Source organism: Leucopleurus acutus, assembly GCF_964270905.1.
Source record: "Leucopleurus acutus genome assembly, chromosome: 17".
In the NCBI taxonomy this organism is placed as follows: Eukaryota; Metazoa; Chordata; class Mammalia; order Artiodactyla; family Delphinidae; genus Leucopleurus; species Leucopleurus acutus.
Window position 1 is genome coordinate 2,459,726 of NC_139159.1, and position 18,841 is coordinate 2,478,566.

Sequence of the window (18,841 nt, forward strand, 5' to 3'; positions counted from 1 at the left end):
TATCAAGGCAGCTTGGGTTGAGCACCCTAGCTACACCCTCCTAATTATTGCCATGCCCATCTAAATGATTTTTTAAATCTCTTTGGACTATTCAAATCTGTGCTCTCGTTGCTAAAATGATAATCAAGAGTTAATAACTACAAATAAAAGCATCGGGATAAAACTAAATATTTACCACAAGAGGGAGTAGGTGAATCAGTTATTCGGTTTCCATGAAATTAGCATAAAGTTTCTCAGTGAGAATTAAAAGTCACCCTTCAGTATTGGGGCGGTGGGGGGGGGGGGGCGTTGGTTCCAGGACCACCCCCTGCAAATACCAAAATCTGTGCAACTCAAGTCCCTCATATAAATGGTAGTATCCGCATGCACCCTGCACATCTGTACATCCTCCCCTAATCATCTTGACTACTTGTAATACCCAATACATAAATGCTACGTATAGGAAATACAGCGTAAATGCTATGTATATAGTTGCCGGCACGTGACAAATTCAAGTTCTGCTTTTAGGGACTTGCTGGACTTTTTCCCCCCAGTATCTTGATGCATGGTGGATGAATCCATAGATGCAGAACCCGTGGATACAGAGGACCAACTGTATATGTAAAAACACCTTTAAACAAGTTACAATGATATTTTATTACTAATTCTAGTTGAATAAAGTAGGCATCTTTGGGAAGATTTACAAGTAACTTTAGAAGAATTCAGAGATGGTAACAGGTGAAAAGCAGACAAGAATAGGTTTAATTCTTTCTTTCCGTGAACACCCTGGGGTATAACGCCAAGAAACAAAATAGTGCAAATGAAGATATGTAGATGAAGAAAAGGGAAGAAAAAATGAGATCAGCAAAAGATTAAGTAACCGATAACCAGATAAGAGAAACTGATCGAATGCATTTCCACTTACGATACAAATATTTTCTTATGGTTCTCCGCCTTATTATATCACGTTACCAAAGCATATTAACAAAAGACACTGTCAAACATTTACTGAATCTTGCCATGTTAAGCTTAAAATTCTTTAGCTAGTGGGACATACCTAAGACTGGAGACTTGTTCTCTGCTCTCTAGGTTTGGGAAAGGCCGCGTGAAGCAAGCCTTGGAATTTACCAGAACGTTCCAGTCCCTCAGGCTTCTCTCAGCTTATGGATATAAGTACTGTTTTCTTTTACTACAGGTGAATCTTAAAAATATGTTTACACGAAATCTGAAAGTGTCGGTTTAAACAGTTACGGAGCATGGCCCCAAGATCCTAAGTAAACTATGTCTAAAATGTCCACATATCAAGAACACATGTCACCATCAGCTACTTCAGGTATTTCCACCCAGTGGGCTGATAATACCCAAGTCTAATGTGGCCAGAGTAGTTTACGACCATCTCTCACACGCCTACACCAGACACTACGCCAAAGCAGTCAGTAAACTGAGGAGTGTGTGCAACTGTGACAGAACAGGACATGGTTTACAAGGTAATGTGAACAGCTGTAGGTCTTGATCCAACTCTGTTCACGCACTCACTTTCCACGGAAGCCATTTCATCAGCCCTTTTGTTGTACTGCATATTCACCTGTGAAGACACTTCAGGGCCAGTGCAGTGACCAAGTCACATCAATACTCAATAAAAATTCCTGAACTAAATGAAGAACAGCCAATAAATCTGACCCAACGCTTCTATTGCTAGTTCAGAAGCGACGTGCACGATTTCAAGGGTGTGGGATGTGTCTTCTGCAGTGCTGTATCCTCAGCAGCGGGCTCAATGGCACGTATAATAAATACTCTTTGGGAGAATGATAAAGTACATAAACTTAGCTACCATCCCAAATTTAAAAGGTTCACAAGGAAGACTGAGGCAAGTGATATATATACAAAGCATAAAAATGTGTATTTGTCACGTCTTCATGTGTCAAATCTATTTTATCACAGAATGAGGCATTGTACAGAAGTAAATCTTACAGAAAAGTATATGTCATTGAAAATAAATTTCTTACTAATTTTAGCTGTTTGCTAGAAATCTTCTAAAATGCAATACAGACTTTCCTTTATGTACCTAGGAAAGGTCTTCTGCTTTCAAGTCAACTGCCACCCTCTAAGCATCCTGCGAGTCTGTGCCGAAGCGGAGGTGTCCCCAGGGCTCCATGCGCTGACTGCTCTTCAGGTGGGAAGATGAGACAAAGCGAGGAGACAGGTGAGGGGCCTGGCGGTTCTTTCAGGTTTCTAACCCTGTGAACAGACTGCCTATCCCGCAAGATAAAAGTTAAGGACAGAGAAGAGAGACTGCTGTTCAGGCCCTGCCTTGAGTAATTTTTGTAGGAAAAAGTACCTTTCACCAAAATGCAAACACAGGAGGTATAAGCCACTTGAGCTGCTCTGTCTTGTGTGGGCGAGGGTAAGGAAGGGCAACTTGAGCTGGAGACAGGCTGAACTTGGAAATCTCGTGCACACTGAAGAAGAGGCGTGCAGTAAGCACCACATAATCAAGTATCCAGCTTGTTGGCCAGCTTGGAGGATGCGGAGTGTCCAGAGCTCAGCAGACAGACCTGGTGCTGGAAACCTGGGAATCCTCTGCCTGTGGAGGTGACCTGAAGACAGAAGGAAGAGCCACCCTTCACCATAGGCTGAAGCCAAAGAAGCTTCCACAAAAGGACAGAGGAAGTGTATGTAAAGGCAACGCAAAGAGCAGCAGAATCCGGGGGAAGATTCTTTGCACCAAAGGTGAGGGAGGCTGGACGGGCTGAGGCTGCAGGAGCTCCCGCACAGACGACGTGAAGGCAGCTTCCAGGAGCAGCCCTGCGACACAGGTGAGCCTCTGACGCGGGTGCTCAGTCCGGCACCCAGCTCAGCCTAGAGGAGACTGCCAGGGAGAGACACGGCGTGGGCGCCAGCTCCGGAGGGAGTCGCCGGGAGACGGAGATTCACAAGTCATTTCACACAGAGACACAAATTCAGAGAGGGTGAGGAGTGTTCTGGAGTACACAGTCAGCACACGGTGTCTGTGGTCGTTTATGTTCTGTAAAGTCCAGAAAATACTTACGAAGCAAATGCTACACCACGGCTACTGGGGAAATACGCACACATACACATACATACGTACCTCACAGAGATAATAACGTTCGGTCCTAAAAACTCACCCTGGTGGAGTCTATTTTCTCTATTTTGCACAAGAAGCGAGCTTCAGGAGAAAGGGGCCCAGCACCCAAGCTGCTCGCACCGCACTGTGACTCAATCCTCTGGCCGCCGCTCTGAGACGCTGAAACCAGGAGCAGAACCGTCCCTCGACCCAGGCCAGCTGGGGCCACGCCCACAGAGCGGCTCCCACCACCACCACCCCGCCCCCGCCGGCACCCGCACATGTGCGCCAATGACAGATACTGACATCAGGGTTACAGACGCATTTCAGCAAGTCGGCAAATTCGCAAATACGGTTCAACTGGTTTTGGTGCATGGACGATCCAGGCTGGGGAGCGTTAAGCCTGAAGGTAAAAACTCAGGATGCAAAGTGACCCACCTGAGACTTTTCACAGCACCGAGGGAAGTGCCTTTCAACCTCGAAGAAGAGCTTGAAGAAATATAACCAGAAGAAATTACTATGAAAACTTGGTAAAATTTCTACAGCTTGCACTGTTCCCTAAAACTGTATTTTTATTACTATTAGCTGCCCTGTAATAATCAGCAGTAACACCCATAAACACAGAATCATCTGGGGACTTCCACAGGAGCAGCAATGAAGGAGACGGCTGTCAGTAATGACTTCCGCTCCACAACCAGAAGTGAGGGGAAAACCCCAAGAAAACAATAATGGTAGCAACTCAATGCAGGGCATATGGGCAGAAAAAAGATGCACGGGAGCCCAACCAGGGCTAAGAAGTAACGGTGTAAAGGAGCTCAACTGATCTCAGAAAATGGTAGTGGCCTAAACGCAAGGGTTCTTTTCAAAACAGATTTGCTCAGAGCCCAAAATAAAGCCCATACCAAGGACAGTCTTTGTAATTCTTAAAAAGAAAAAAAAAATAATAATCTCCTAAAAAAGAAGAAGTAGGGTAGCAATATAGAGGGAAAACTGAGGTTTGGCTTAATGCAGAGAAGAAGAGAAGAGAATCTACCTTAGAGAGAACCCTGGAAACCTGCAGAATGGGTTTTGTCTCACCAAAAAAGATGGGGGAGATGAGGCAGAAGACCACTCTGGAGCCTTAAGCGGCCACAGCTAGTCAAGAAATGCACTGGCTCAAGGAAGGCAGCTCCCGCTTTGGAAAAGCAGCTCTCCCTACTCCCCCTCCGCTAAGCTCCTTTGATTTGGAGACCGTCTCAAACCCTAGAGATTCCTTTTTCAAAGAGGCTGTAATGACACAAGTGCTAGGTTTCTGGGATTCCCCACCTGATGAAAAATTGCTATCTCAGGATCAGCAGAGCACCAAATTTAAATGTAAGCTGCTAAAGTTCTTTCTTGGCAGAAATTAATAATGTTACCGTTTTTGACCAGTTATTATGTATCGGGAACTGACTCAGCTGTGGGATGAAAGGGCTTCTTTTTTGAAGTGAAATGATTGCAGGCTCCACAACTAGGAGAGCAGGTACGGAGCTAGTCAGTGTTTAGGAAAGGGGAACTTCAGGCCTGAAAATGCCTAAAGCCATACGATGTGAGCACATAATTTACCGTGCAGACTGGGACACTTTGGGAAAGAAAAGGACATCATTAATATTGATGCTAGGATAACCAGGAAAAACCAGGACTGCCTCAGCGCACCAGGACCTCCTAGAGTACAGCCATTTCTCTATTTAAAATCCTTCCATGATCCCCATCACTGTAGAGTAGTCTGTAAACCAGTCTCACCCCTATAACGTGGGCACACACCCAACCACGGCACACAGCACACGGGATGAGAACCGTGCATCTTCCTGTCTCTCCACTCCCGCCAGTCTGCAAACTCAAGGGCAAGAGTCCGTGTTATGGGCCTGACGCTCTACCTTAATGCTTGTCACACAGCAGTTCTCGGTAAATACTAAGCGGCTCGGTGACACTCGTGATTGTTCATCCTCCATCCAACATCACAATGTCTCAGAGCAGACGCTCCTGCGTGCATGCTTTGTCCACCCGCCTTCTCAATCCCCCAGCCGTCATTTCCTAGCTACGTGACTCTAGGCGAGTTACTGAACCTCTGTGCCTCGGTTTACTCACCGACATACGCAGGAATCATGACAATACATACTTCACAGGGTTACTGGGAGCATTAAATGAGTTACTGTATGTCAAGTGCTTTCAGCAATGCCTAGCCCTCGTAGTAAGCACCCAGTAAGCTTCTTGAAGGCAGAGACATTTGTCCCTTTTGATCACTGCTGCATACTCGCTCCAGAAATAAGGCCTGGCAGAGAGACACTCAACGAGATGGCTGAAACTTAATGACATACACACTTCTCTCCCCGGTCCTGTGCTTTGCCCCACAGTGCCACACCCTCCATACCCCACAGACTCCTGCACCCTAACAAGAGCACAGCACCATCCCCTTCACCATGGGGCACTGCCTGATAGCCATCAAACTCTCTATGCCAGCTGTCAGGATGCCAGCTGTCAGGACACTTTACCTGAAGTAGATTACATGATACTCCTGAGTTTCCCACCTTCCAACTGTTCAATTCTAAGTACAGACAATGGCTGGGGGTTCAAAACCAGTTCCAAGAACTTTTTAAGTCTAGGACTGAACGCAAAGCTAACTATCAGGGTCAGGGCTGAAAATAAGGCAAGATTACTACTATGACCTTGTGTTTCCACACTTAAGGAAGGTAACTACTTTTAGAATATACATTCAAACATACATTGTACACAAAGTTACAAACCCTATAAATCATAAACAGTAATACAAACTCAGCTTACTTTTTAAAATAGAATTTTACAAAAATTAAATTACCTAAAATTAAGCCCACCATTGTACTTAAATATCCGGTTCCACTTCCCAGGTTAAGAAAAGACAATCCTGGTTGAAGTTTCAACGCTTCCATAACTTCTGAATAAATGCAAGGTGCTGACAAGTGTATGTTGCCATGCTTCCAGGCTAAGTCTTTGTAAGCATTGTCTCGGTAGCCTTCCAAATAGTAATCTCCGCGATCAATCGCTCTGAAGGCTTGCTCCACTCTTTCAGTGCGGATATACTGAGCTTCTTTTAAGTTATCAATTAAGTCATCATTATCTTCCCCAGCACTCACAGCTCCTCCCATGATAGTATTCAAATCAAACCATAAATTTTAAAATGTAATAAAATTAGCAGAAATGGCTTCCAATAATGTAGTGTGGTTTGTTTTCCTTTAATATTGCACTTGATTTCCAAAAATAAATTAATCCTGAAAGGGAAGAATAAAAATAAACAGGTTTAAATGAATGCTCAAAAGGAAAGTAATTCCAGCTTATTAAATATATAATAGTCATTATAACTAACTACCATTTCTCAAGGACATATTCTGTTCCAGGCACAGAGTTAAGCTCTTTAAATATATTGTTTTATTTATTCTTATAACCACCACAAAAGGCAGCTTAAGTTTGATCTCCTCTGTACAGACAGGAAACCTGGGACACAGAACTAAGTTAAATCACCTCATACTGTGAGGCCCAGTATGGCAGCCACAGTCACACATGGCTACCCAGACCTAAATTAATTAAAATTAAATACAATTAAAAATTCAGTCACACTGGCCACACTCCAAGTGCTGAAGAGCCCCACGTGGCCAGTGGCTGCCATGGTGGACAGGCTGCTCTGGAAGGGGGCGCGGCTGGGGCGTGGCCCCGGCCTTCCCGACTCCAGAGACCACGCCCCTCCATCACTGAGCCACGTGGCCTTCTTCAGAGTGTGGAAAGCCTAGGTAAATAAACACGAGTTACTGGATTTAAAGTTCCTAAACTTAAACATCCACTATCAATTCCTAAATGCACCACATAAATTCAAAAGGTTAACATAAAGAAGAATAGATTACCTAAACACAGAATACAAAATGGAACATGTTTAAAATGTGTGTATAGAAATAAATATATATACATATATGTAAATATACATATTAAGATTGTTGTGTTTGGTAAACCCTGTCATGATAAATGAGACCACAAATTTTGTTAACAACTTTAATAGGTTAAGCCTTAGAACATACGTTATACACACGTAGGTACAATGAACTTCTAACAAGTCAAACTCAGCATCTTTGAACGGAAACATAAGTGCAACTTGATAAAATAAGAATTTCAATAGTACTATTCAATACACAATTTAAGCTTTATTCAATGCGCTAATAAGCAAATTCATGTATCAATTAATTTCTGAATTGATAAATCAGGCGAGAGGGAAAGTGAGAAACGAAAACACCCATATGACCAAAAACCAGAGTTCTGACAGCCCACTCGGTCCGCTCCTGACTGGCGAGAAGGCGAGCAGCCGGACCGCAGCCTGACAGAGCGGCCGCGCCCCTAGGGCCTGCCCCACTGCCGGGGCCCCTCTTGTCTCTCCTCCTCTCCAAGCAGGGGAAACACTGCAGACTCGCGCCGCGCTCCTATCTAGCGCGCTCAAGCTCACGCACACAAACGGCTGGCTCCGACGTCCCCACCCGCTCTCCTTGGAAAGGGCCAGGGCCCGCGGCGCCATCCTCCCCGCGAGCTGAGCGCCCTGCAGCCGCCACGCAACGAAGGCGGACGGGGACAGACCCTTTCCAGCTCAAGCACCGCGCGCCGCGCGGGGTGCAATTCCACCACTTAAAGGTGGTGGGATTTGGGGCCGCGCCGTGAGGCTTGCGGGATCTTCGAGGCCTACCGCTGGCCCGCCAGGGAATTCCCCATTTAGAGGTGTTTTTGACAGCATGGCCTCTAAGCACAGGTTATAGCTTTCTCACCGGGTCCTCAAAGTCTTCCCGAGACGACAGAAAAGCTGGCGACGCTGGGCAGCGGCGGCTGCCGTCAGCCCCCACCCCCCGGGCAGCACTTGCTGAGGATCTGACGAGAGCGACTCTGACTACACAGAGACATTTTACAGACGGCTCTACCGAAACGCCGTAATCTACTAGCTTGAAAAATTATTTCCCTTCTGCTGTTTTATGGCTGAAGAGTGCCCTGACCCTCCTCGGGTCCTTCTGAACTCTAACCCAAAATCATCATAGCAAAACGCACGCGTGGACCGCACCACACAGGAGCTCACACTCTCAGTGAGAAAGGCAAGGGGAAGACCCAAGCGAGCAGGGACTGCCGCCATTTGCCGCCATCTGTGTACTGCCCCACCAACGCCACCGTAAGCCTCGTAAGAAGGCCCTGGCACGCCCACTGTCAAGTGAGAAACCTTCCGTAAAGGATGGGGAGCTACAGCTCACGTGACAGGCGCTGCTGAAGGAGCCCACGGAGCCCACAGGGAACTGGCTCCCGGGATCAAGGAAGCTCTCCTAAGGGCATGGACTGTGCAACACAGTAATGGGAGTCAGGGAATTTACAGGCTGAGGAAACAGCTCAGCCTAAGTCGAGAGAGCAGAGAAATTACACGGAGCTGGGTAGACTTCAGCCTGCAGGCCAGTGATTTCTTTGGGGGGGACCCTTTTGAGAGTCTGATCACAAACTCCCCTCTATTAAAAAATGAACAAATCAGAAGTGTTGCATACAATTTTAGAAGGCTCCTGAGTTCCTGGAGACCCAGGAGTCCACTCTAGTTTAGGAACATCTACTATCGGCAGCAGAGTCAGTCAGGTATTAACAAGGGAAATTACTTTTCCATTTTAGAAAGTGCAGTGCATCTGTGTTTCAGATCTACTGCAACAGACCAGGCACTCAGAAGGCTGGAAAAAACATCACCTTTGTCAACAGGGTGTAGCGCCCAACTGCAAAATCAGATTTCCCAGACTCCTTTCTCTCTGGTCTGGTAGGAAAGAAACCGATCTGAACAGAAAGCTGAAAGGCTGTGCAGGAGGGAGGAAGTCAGGAAGGGCTTCCTGGAGTAGGAGGTACAACCTGCTGCAGTGCATGTTTCTTCAACACAAATGAGCTCACACGTTCAGCATACATGGTAATGACGTGGAGATAATGAAGGTGTGGTGGTTTACAATACATGTTCGTGTTCTGAAGTGACAGGAAGGCACAAGCTTCCACACACTAAAGGCATACCGTGGCAGCTCATAAAGACTTCAAGCAAAAAGCTTAGAATAGAGTACCTTCCTATGTAAGACAATTAGATGATGGTACAGTGTCTTCAAGTGATCTGGGGGACTGTGGATGCAGATGTAAAAATGCTAAGACGTTTTCCCTGAATTAAAACAGACTACCCAGGTTCATATTTTTTAATTTTAATAAAAATGACATCTATATGCAAATAAAATGATAACCCATAAGCAAATGGTCTTCCAGGGCCTGAATGTCAAAGGAGGACGATGAACCCCAGGGTTTAAGGCTGTGAAGGACTGACTGGCTGTGATGCCAGCTGCAAACCCCAGCAGAGGTTTAGCTGTCCCAGAAATTTTCTTAGGATTGGTATTGTTTCTGCTGGTAAGCTGGCTGCACAGGCTTTGAGTGGCATGCCCCAACGCTATTTTTCCCACAAGCCCTGCTCTTTTGCAAAACATTAGGTGTTTTCAGATGTTATAGTAGAAAAACCCAGTACTTGACCTCTCAGACCCTTGAAAAGATCCTAGGAGACCTCAAGGACCCCAGAGCACATGTGGCAAGCAGCTGGCATAAACAATTACAAACTCAGATGCACAGGGCACAGCAGTTGCACAAGGTGTTAGGGGGCACCCAGCCCAGACACAGTGGGGGCAGGGGAGGGGATGGAAGGACCACACGAGTTGCCTAAAGAAGGCCTGGGAAGCAGAGACAGCAGAAAGCAGGAAAGGCATTTCAGGATGTAGAAGGGACAGGGGCAACACACCCGCTCAAACACTGCAAACAGCACCGCAGAGGTGAGCCCGGGGACAGAAAGCAGTGCTCCCGAGGCCAGAAGGACCAAGGGGCCTGGCAAACTCGCAGGCCACAGCACATGGAGCCTGGACCTCCTCCTGCAGACGGGGCAAGCCAGGGAAGGATTTCAGACAATGAGAAGCGCACTGAATGACTCAAACAGGATGTTAAGGGAAAACCAAAACCATAAAAGAAAGGGACTGTTAGAATTGGAATACATTATTTGGTCTGTGGAAGGCAATATTTACACAGTCATAACAGAAAACATGATTGCTGATTTAACGTGAATAGTCATTTAACCACACTGGGAGGATGAGAGGGAGGTAAAGGGGGTATGGGAGTTAACCCTTCATCTGTAGCAGGACGTAAAGGCTACCTTTTTAAGTTCCCTCTGGAGTGTGAGCCTCCTGGGGAGGGGGGGGGGGGACAGGTGAAGCCAGGAACTGCTATGCTTTGTCTGCAAGGCTCGTAGTATCACTTAACTTTCTAAACTGCGTATCTGCATTATTTGAACAAAACTGACAAGGTAAAACTGAAGACAGCTATATATATTTATTTAGACCAGAAGAAGTACAATAAAGACACATGGAGAATAGTTTCCTAAGGAATAAAAATACATTTAACAAATAAAATAAGTCTACAGCAGAAAAACCACGGAACAAAAAAGAGATCATAATATAAATAATAATTTACACTACAGAGCTTCAAAGATGTCATTTTATCATATACATTGTTCTGAAAAACTGAGTGAAAAATGAATCACATAGTACATATAAATTGTATGTATGATTATAAATTACATTGTATAATATTCACTGATTTGATTATAAAAGTAGTATATGCATTTGCAGAAAACCTGAAAACCAAGTAAAATAAAAATTATTGATAAGCCTAACCTTTGAAGAGTCACTGTTATTATTTACTTTCTAAGCATCAATATTCTTATTTTTTAACATAATGTTGGTATTATACTGTATATATTATTTCAGACATTCACTTAATATGTCTTAAGCATTTATTCATGCCATCAAAAATTCTTCCAAAATCCAGGGGCGTGATATTCCATCAGACAGATGCACCAAGTAACCAATCCCCTGACTACTGGACCGTGAGATTTACACTGATTATAATCAATGTACATATGAGGAGTTCGCAAGTTAAATCTGTAGTGAATATTTTGATAATTCAACAATCATCTCCTAACTTGAAATTCAGTTCATTTTTTATGAGTAAGGCAAACAATAATAATCTCCTAACTTGAAATACAGTTCATTTTTTATGAGTAAAGCAAACAGTATTAAAAAAGCCATTACAGCATTAGGTCATGGAATGTGTTTGCCAGTTGTTAATTCTGAGATAATTCCATCTCGATCATGGAAAAGTGCCAAACAAAAGTCAAGAGACCAAGGTCTAGCCTTGATCCCATTGATAACTTTGCTGTATGGCTCTGGGCAACCCTCCAGAACACCACTTCCTCACCTGTGAAATGAAGAGGCTAATTCTCTGATTCCTAAGGTAGCCCAGGGCTCTGATTTCTCTGCTATTTTGGCATCAGTTAAACCTGCATTGAATACAACTGAGTTTTAGTTATCTAGAAATGAGCGTCTGTGCCTCAGCATTTCTGTTACTTCAATCACAATTTTTTCTGCCCCACTCCTGCCATTTTCTCTAACATAGAAGAAAAAAAAAATTTAGGGGTGTTCAAGTCCTGCATTAAACAATAAAAGCAAAATAAGGATTCTGAGAAAAAGAAGAAAGGGTAAAGGTAGAACAGGACAAAGTGTCAGGATAAAGGACTGAACAGCTTAAGCAGTTATGTCCCAGAAGGAAGCTGCGGCACTTACTCCTCAGAACAGTTTTCACTCCTGAGGGTGGAGGAGCAAAGGGCACATTCACATAAGCTCACCTGACATGACTTCCAAGTGCTCCAAAAGCTGCTTGCCCTACGCTTTCGAAATTAGGTCTGTGACTTTATGTACCTGGCAGCGGGAAAGAACTACTGGCAGCTCCATTCAACATCATGGTGTCTTTCAGGCAGCTCAGGGATGTTTTATGGGAGGTCAAAGCCAAGTCAAAGGAGGCAGGAAGCAAGCCGGTGGCAGACAGACGCCACGGGGCGGGAAGAGAACAGGCGGAAGGCTGACCCCTCCCCTGCCTTCCTGGCAACGGTGGCCAGCAGTCACTCCTTGTGCTCCTGTTCCCGCAGAGGTGGGGATGCAACCCACCCAGCTTTGGGGGAAGGAGACTGGTGACCCAAACAAAGGAGAACACACTACTGGAGGGCACAAACTCTTCCTCAAGCCTTCAAGGATCTTGCCATGGGAGTCATGGACCAAGGCCACTCTGAGTACAGAGAGAACCGCACGGGAACCTTTCTCAATGATGACAGACAAACACGAGGAAACATAGAGACTTATGAAAGAAAAAGAAAAAATAAGGTGAGCCAAGGTTCGCTACTCCATGCCAAAAGCTGCTGAGAACATCTAATTAACTCCACGTCCAAGGACAATGCAAAGCTTGCCCTTGTTTTACCACTTATAACACACACATGCAATTCCCCGTGTACCTCCACCTGCCAGGCACTGGAGTCTGTTTCTTCAGCATCCCTACGAAGAAGCACTAACCTCATCTTACTGACGAGAACAACGTTCAAAGACCACGAGGCAAGCTCACAGCTGGCAGGGGTGAGCCACAACGCAAATCCGGTCTGTCAAGACGTGGACCCTCCCGAAACACAACAGCTGACCCAGAGGCTCCTGACCTCTCACTCCGAAGAACCTTTCATTCTCTTAGCTGAAAAGATGTTCACTTCAGATCTCCTTCCCTCTCCTCAACCTCTCATTTCCTTTTTTTCCCTCCCTTTTGTACTCTTGGTTCCAAAGAAAGAATGGATTAGAACAGCGGTCCCCAACCTTTTGGGTACCAGGGGCCAGTTTCGTGGAAGACAGTTTTTCCACGGACGGGGGCGGGGGCGCGAGCGGTGGGCAGCGGCAGACGAAGCCTGGCTGGGTTACCCGCCTCTCACCTCCTGCTGTGCGGCCCGCCTCCTAGCGGGTCCGCAGCCCGGGGGTTGGGGACCCCTGGATTCGAGGGAAATTAAGCATCTGATGTCATTTAATGACTGTACAGCCTCGGGCAAACTGTTTAACCTGTGATCTTCAGTTTCCCTATCTATAAAATGGGAAAAATAATAACCACATCATCAATTTGTGAAGAGTAAAGAGTACGCTACATAGAAAGCTCCTAGTAATACACAAATCCAGTAAATACTTCATTTTCTTTCACTTCTATGACACAATGCACATTGCAAACTTCCATTCTTCAATCCAGAAGACCAAAGAGGGAACACAAGGAAGCACCAGTTCTGGAATCTGGCGCCGTTATCACCTAGCGAGTGGCCTCCGTGAGACACGATTCTAGAGGGAGAGTGTGAACCCTGAAGCTGGAGCGCCAGGAAGAAAGGCAAACTGATAAGCCACTGTTCAAGCGTCCACACTAGATACTCTGACGTTCAGCAAGTGCTAAGATGCCTATATTCACAGGTGCGGACTTCTCAGTTACCTTCTCAGCCCCACGACTCCAGAGCTGCCCCTGCTGCCTTTCCCCACAGTGCCCCTCATTCTTCTAATTCTCCCCTCCTCCCCACCTGGGACAGTGGACAACGGCATGAACTCACAGATGGACAGAGAAGCAGTAGGTGGTGGCTCGCTGAAGAGTTCAAGGTACAGGACATGAGGGGATAAAGAAATACACATTTTTTTAAAAGAAGAGATATGAAGCAGCTCAATCTGAAATTTTTTTATTTTGAAAATTACAGAACTTCATATAGCTCCAGAAGTCTCTCCTCTCCTCTTACTCAAAGATCTGAATCTACGGCCTTGTCAAACCTCTACCACTGCCACGCAGGCCCGTGGTCACTGAGCACAGCCCTAATCGTAGACCACAAACACCCTCACTACACACGTGTCTGTGACCTAACAAAACCAATCCTCGGGGAATAACCTCATCAGGCTTGAGGATATTTACTTGCCATCTTTCCATTTTTCAAGAAGTATTAAGAAGTGCTAAACTACAATCCTCATAGGAGCCACAGCCTGCAAGTTGTCTGTCTCCTCTAACTCGGGAAAAGTCTGAACCAGAATACTGAAATGGCAGCTGTGCTGTCCGCTTTCAGTCCGTTAAGTGACAATGTTCTTAGGACGTAATGAGATCGATGGGGAAGCATGAGAGAAAAGCATACGTATTTTCAGCTCCTCTTGGGTCACGCTTTCAAAGTGGGGCTTATTTGAAAAATTATGAATTCACACGGGACAATATTCAAATAAAAATAAAAGAATACTCCGAAGCAAAACTACATGGTTTGGAAACTACTCATCAGTTCAGATGATTTGTATCTGTTCCCTTCCACTAATCTGTTCCAACATTTCGTTATAAAATAAACCCGAAGATGAGCTCACGCCAAAGATGTTCTTGCTATATATTAACGCACTGTGTAGTGCAAAGACTGGCCTTGTCACACAGTCATTACATCAAATTATTTTGATGGCACCTTTAAAAACTTTCAAAAAGTCTAAGTAAGCGCTTGACTAAGCAAAGATAAAGCATGTAAGTAGGTTAACTATCGTTTTCCAGTATTATAAAATGGCATCTCTTTTTTTTAACATCTTTATTGGAGTATAATTGCTCTACAATGGTGTGTTAGTTGCTGCTGTATAACAAAGTGAATCAGCTATACGTATACATATATCCCCATATCCCCTCCCTCTTGCGTCTCCCTCCCTCCCTCCCTCCCTATCCCACCCCCTAGGTGGTCACCAAGCACCAGCTGATCTCCCTGTGCTATTCGGCTGCTTCCCACTAGCTACCTATTTTATGTTTGGTAGTGTATATATGTCCATGCCACTCTCTCACTTTGTCACAGCTTACCCTTCCCCCTCCCCATATCCTCAAGTCCGTTCTCTAGTAGGTCTGTGTCTTTATTCCCGTCTTGCCCCTAGGTTCTTCATGACTTTTTTTTTCCTTCTTCTTCCTTAGATTCCATATATATGTGTTAGCATACAGTACTTGTTTTTCTATTTCTGACTTACTTCACTCTGTATGACAGACTCTAGGTCCATCCACCTCACTACAAATAACTCAATTTCGTTTCTTTTTATGGCTGAGTAATATTCCATTGTATATATGTGCCACATCTTCTTTATCCATTCATCTGTCGATGGACACTTAGGTTGCTTCCATGTCCTGGCTATTGTAAATAGAGCTGCAATGAACATCGTGGTACATGACTCTTTGAATTATGGTTTTCTCAGGGTATATGCCCAGTAGTGGGATTGCTAGGTCGTATGGTAGTTCTATAAAATGGCATCTTTCTGAAGTCCATGACGGTCACTTTATCTATAGACAGACACTAGTAAAAGCTGCATAAAACAAAAACACCTTGTTGTATTTCAGTACCAACTCACATAATATCATAATTACCTTAGGGTATTTCAGAACAGGTGGTATTACCTGCACCATATGAATGAAGAAAGCCAACTGAGAAAGAGTAAATTGTTCTAGATTTCCTAAATACAGAGATATTTCAGCCTTATTCATAGATCTTATGTCATGCACTACTAATATTCACATTATCAGAAATACAATGACTAGAAATGCAGGTCTGAGACCCTTGAGAAATGCAAACACACACACACACCACATTGATACTATAGCTTCATTTATGGGGACAAATAGTTCTATCCTTATTTTTACTCACAACCCAGAGAAAGTTTAAGAAGTTCTGAGAGATGAACTGTCGTCCTAAGACAATCATAACAATGCCACATGGGCTCTGACTTGAGTGCTAAGAGCTTCACCTTAATTCAAATGATTCATTTGTCATCCGTGGTTCCTTTAGTTAATAAATCTCATTTTCAGAAAACTGTCCAAACTAAGCAATCAAAATGCTTGCAAAAGCTTTTACAACTAGAGCTCAGTACCTCTCTCCAGCCTGCACTGCACACTTCTTCACCACGAATCCGGCAAGATGAGCACGACACAGGCACACTGAGGAAAGGATGTCAAAGGACGGCTTCAGTGCACACAGACAGTCTCTGCTCAAGGAAATCGGTCTCTTAAATAGTTAGCATATTTTCAGAAAAAATGTTTAAAATTTACTTTTAACTTGGCTAAAATGAATTTACAGAACTAAAGATCTCTAGTAATGTAAGAAACCGTTTCATTTTAAAATGAAATTAGACCGGTCTTCAAACTATAAGCAGTGGTCAAAATGGGTGAGTAAAATCATGTTTATTAATAGCGTATTTAAAACACTACACGTTCCCTCAACAAAAAGTTACTCAAAGCAAATAGTATTACCTTACATTTGGATATTTTAATTTTTAAGTGTTTTGCACAAAAAGACTTTACTTGATGATTTCCTCATTTAATAAACAAAAACTGATAACCTAGTCTCAGGAACTCTGATAGGCACGGAGGTTACGGTGCTGAGTCACAGCCCTCCGCAACGTGAGATTCTGGTCAGAATTCGACAGGAGCCACATCAACAGGAACGTAACTTAATTTCGCTTTACTCTTGGCTACCCTTACAGGGACCATGTGTAGAATGAGTACTAGCATATCAAACCATAACTTCACATCAAGTTGTATGTTCATCATGAATCATATTCTAACAGAAAGTGCTCTTTTAAAATAAAAATTATACTTAGACAAAGGCTCACAGGATACTGTGTGGGTTCTGTGTCGGAACCCAATTGTACAGCTTCCCAGCTGTGCGGCCTCAGGACACAATCCATCTCTCTAGGCCTCAGCTACTACATGGTAAACCCAATATTAATAATAACTACCTCAGGATTAGTGAGAAATATACGGGATAATCTGCGCAAACTGCCTGTGACCTTCCATAACACGCACCATGTGCTCAACAGCTGTTTTTATGATTTAATATAGATCTACTTGGTCCTCTCACAAAAGAACATGTTTCCATTTCAAGAAACATTCATCATATGTATAGAAATCTAGCAATAAAATATAAAAAAGACACATAAAATACTGTGGATGTTAGGTGCCAATTGTCAATGAGACCTCAAAAACCCTATGGTGTTTCTGAGGGAAACCAAAGCATGGAAAGATCGGGGCAAGACTGCGAGGATACATCTCGTGAGCTGGATGGGCCTGGAGGAGTCAACGTGAACTCATGATACGCGTTAAAAATATATACATATAAAATATATGTGTGTGTGTGTACTCATACACATGTATATATACACACACACATATAAAAATAAGAAGCTAGAGAAAACACATATACATACCTAGTCTTCCGTGTTTAAGAAGGCCTAGAAGATTGTCGGCAACTGCTTTTCACTCTTGTTGGAAAAGGTGCGGAAGACGTTGTGCATTTCTACCTCCCACTCCACTCTCCTATCTGTGCACACTGATCTCCCCATCCGCACACTAAGGACCCTGAGGTGTCCACTCCCCCCGTGTCAGTGGGGACTCTGGCACCTCAGCTGCAGGTTCTCTGCCGCCAGCTCTCACCATCATCCTGGGCACCTTCAACAAGCACCACAACTCCAACAACAGCAACTGTCTCATGTCTGAGGACCTGCCCACCCACTGCCCCTGGGAATCCTTATTTCATTCTCCAGGCACACCTTGCATCTAATTTGCTGATCCTTCTACCACTATACTTAACCTTCAGTGTCCCCAGTCCTTGAGCTAACTTTTTCTATAAAAGGTCAGAGAGCAAGTATTTTAGGATTTGCAAGCCATAGTTTCCATCACAACTTCTGAACTGTGTGCTTCCAGAGCAGAGGCAGCTACAAACAACTTATAAATCAAATAGTGTGGCTATGTCCCAGAAATTTTATTTATGGACCCCTGAAACCTGAATTACATAGAATTTTCACATCATGAAACAGTACTCTTAGTATTTTTCCAACCATCTGAAAATGTAAACACCCTTCTTAGTTTGCAGGCTACACAAAAACAGACAGCGTGCCCAGTTTAACCCACGGGCCACAATTTGCTAACACCCGCCAGTACCACTTTCTTCCCAGACTGAACAGGTCCCACGAACAAGTCTTCACCCCCTTACTCTGCCCCTCCTCCTGTCCCTCTCAGCCCCTCGCCCGGGCTTTCCACCTCACTCCTCCTGAGGGCTCCTGACCTTGGACAGCGCAGCCATGTCTCGGCGGGCTCCCACAGAGCAAGAGGGTTCCCGGCACCTGGCTCCCTCAGAGGCTGCCCTAGCCACTTTGCGGAAGGCAGCCTCTGGTGAAACACCTCTCTAGCATTTTTGCCTCATACCCCAGAGAGCAAATTTCTAGAAAATTCCATCAAGGAGGCACCAGAGCAACTTTTCTGCCATCCAATGAGCCAGACACGCTCCCAACAAGGCCTGGGTCTCGGCGCCAGGCGGGCCTCTTCCTGGAGCGCTCAATCCCAGCCCAGGAGCAGTGGCTGCTCCTCATACCGTTTCTATATTCTTCAGGGCTCTCTTTACTTACTAGCCAATCCCATTACAGCTAACAATTCTTCACATTAAACTTTCCCTGTTCAAAGTACCGTGTGGTTTTTCCTTTCCTGTACGAACTAGACTCATACAAACCTGAAAACCAGAAAGACTACATTCAGGTCCATCAGAGAACGAAAGACAGTTAGGCAGTAAAATGAACTGAGGATACACGAGACCCTGATACTATGCCAGCCAAAACACCCACAGTCCCATGGATCTGACGTGAGTTGCTATATCCTGCAACGACCACCCCTTTTTAAAACTTCTAAGTATGTGATTGTGTTTTATCTTAGTTTCTTGGCAAAATGTTAAACACTTGTCACCAGCTTTTCTGTGCTATGAGAGCTGTCCACCGTGATCACAAAGGGAAGTTAGACGGCCAACAGCAACTAGGAGTCTGAGGGCAGCAGGCGCCAATTCTGCCA

General features: G+C 44.6%; 1 protein-coding gene across 4 annotated transcripts in view; it reads right to left on the reverse strand.

The window, feature by feature from the left end:
* PCMTD1 (protein-L-isoaspartate (D-aspartate) O-methyltransferase domain containing 1) overlaps positions 1-18,841 on the reverse strand; it is a 140,276-nt gene that overhangs the window by 107,552 nt on the left and 13,883 nt on the right. For 3 of the 4 annotated variants that reach the window (XR_014326872.1, XM_082858760.1, XM_082858759.1), the window contains exon 2: positions 5,898-6,327. The exons of the other annotated variant lie outside the window; for it this stretch is intronic. Coding sequence is in view for 2 of the 3 variants with exons in the window: in XM_082858760.1 (XP_082714886.1) it covers positions 5,898-6,204 (307 nt within the window). In the remaining variant the exon portion in view is untranslated. The remainder of the gene's footprint in view (positions 1-5,897; positions 6,328-18,841) is intronic. 4 annotated transcript variants of the gene reach the window in all.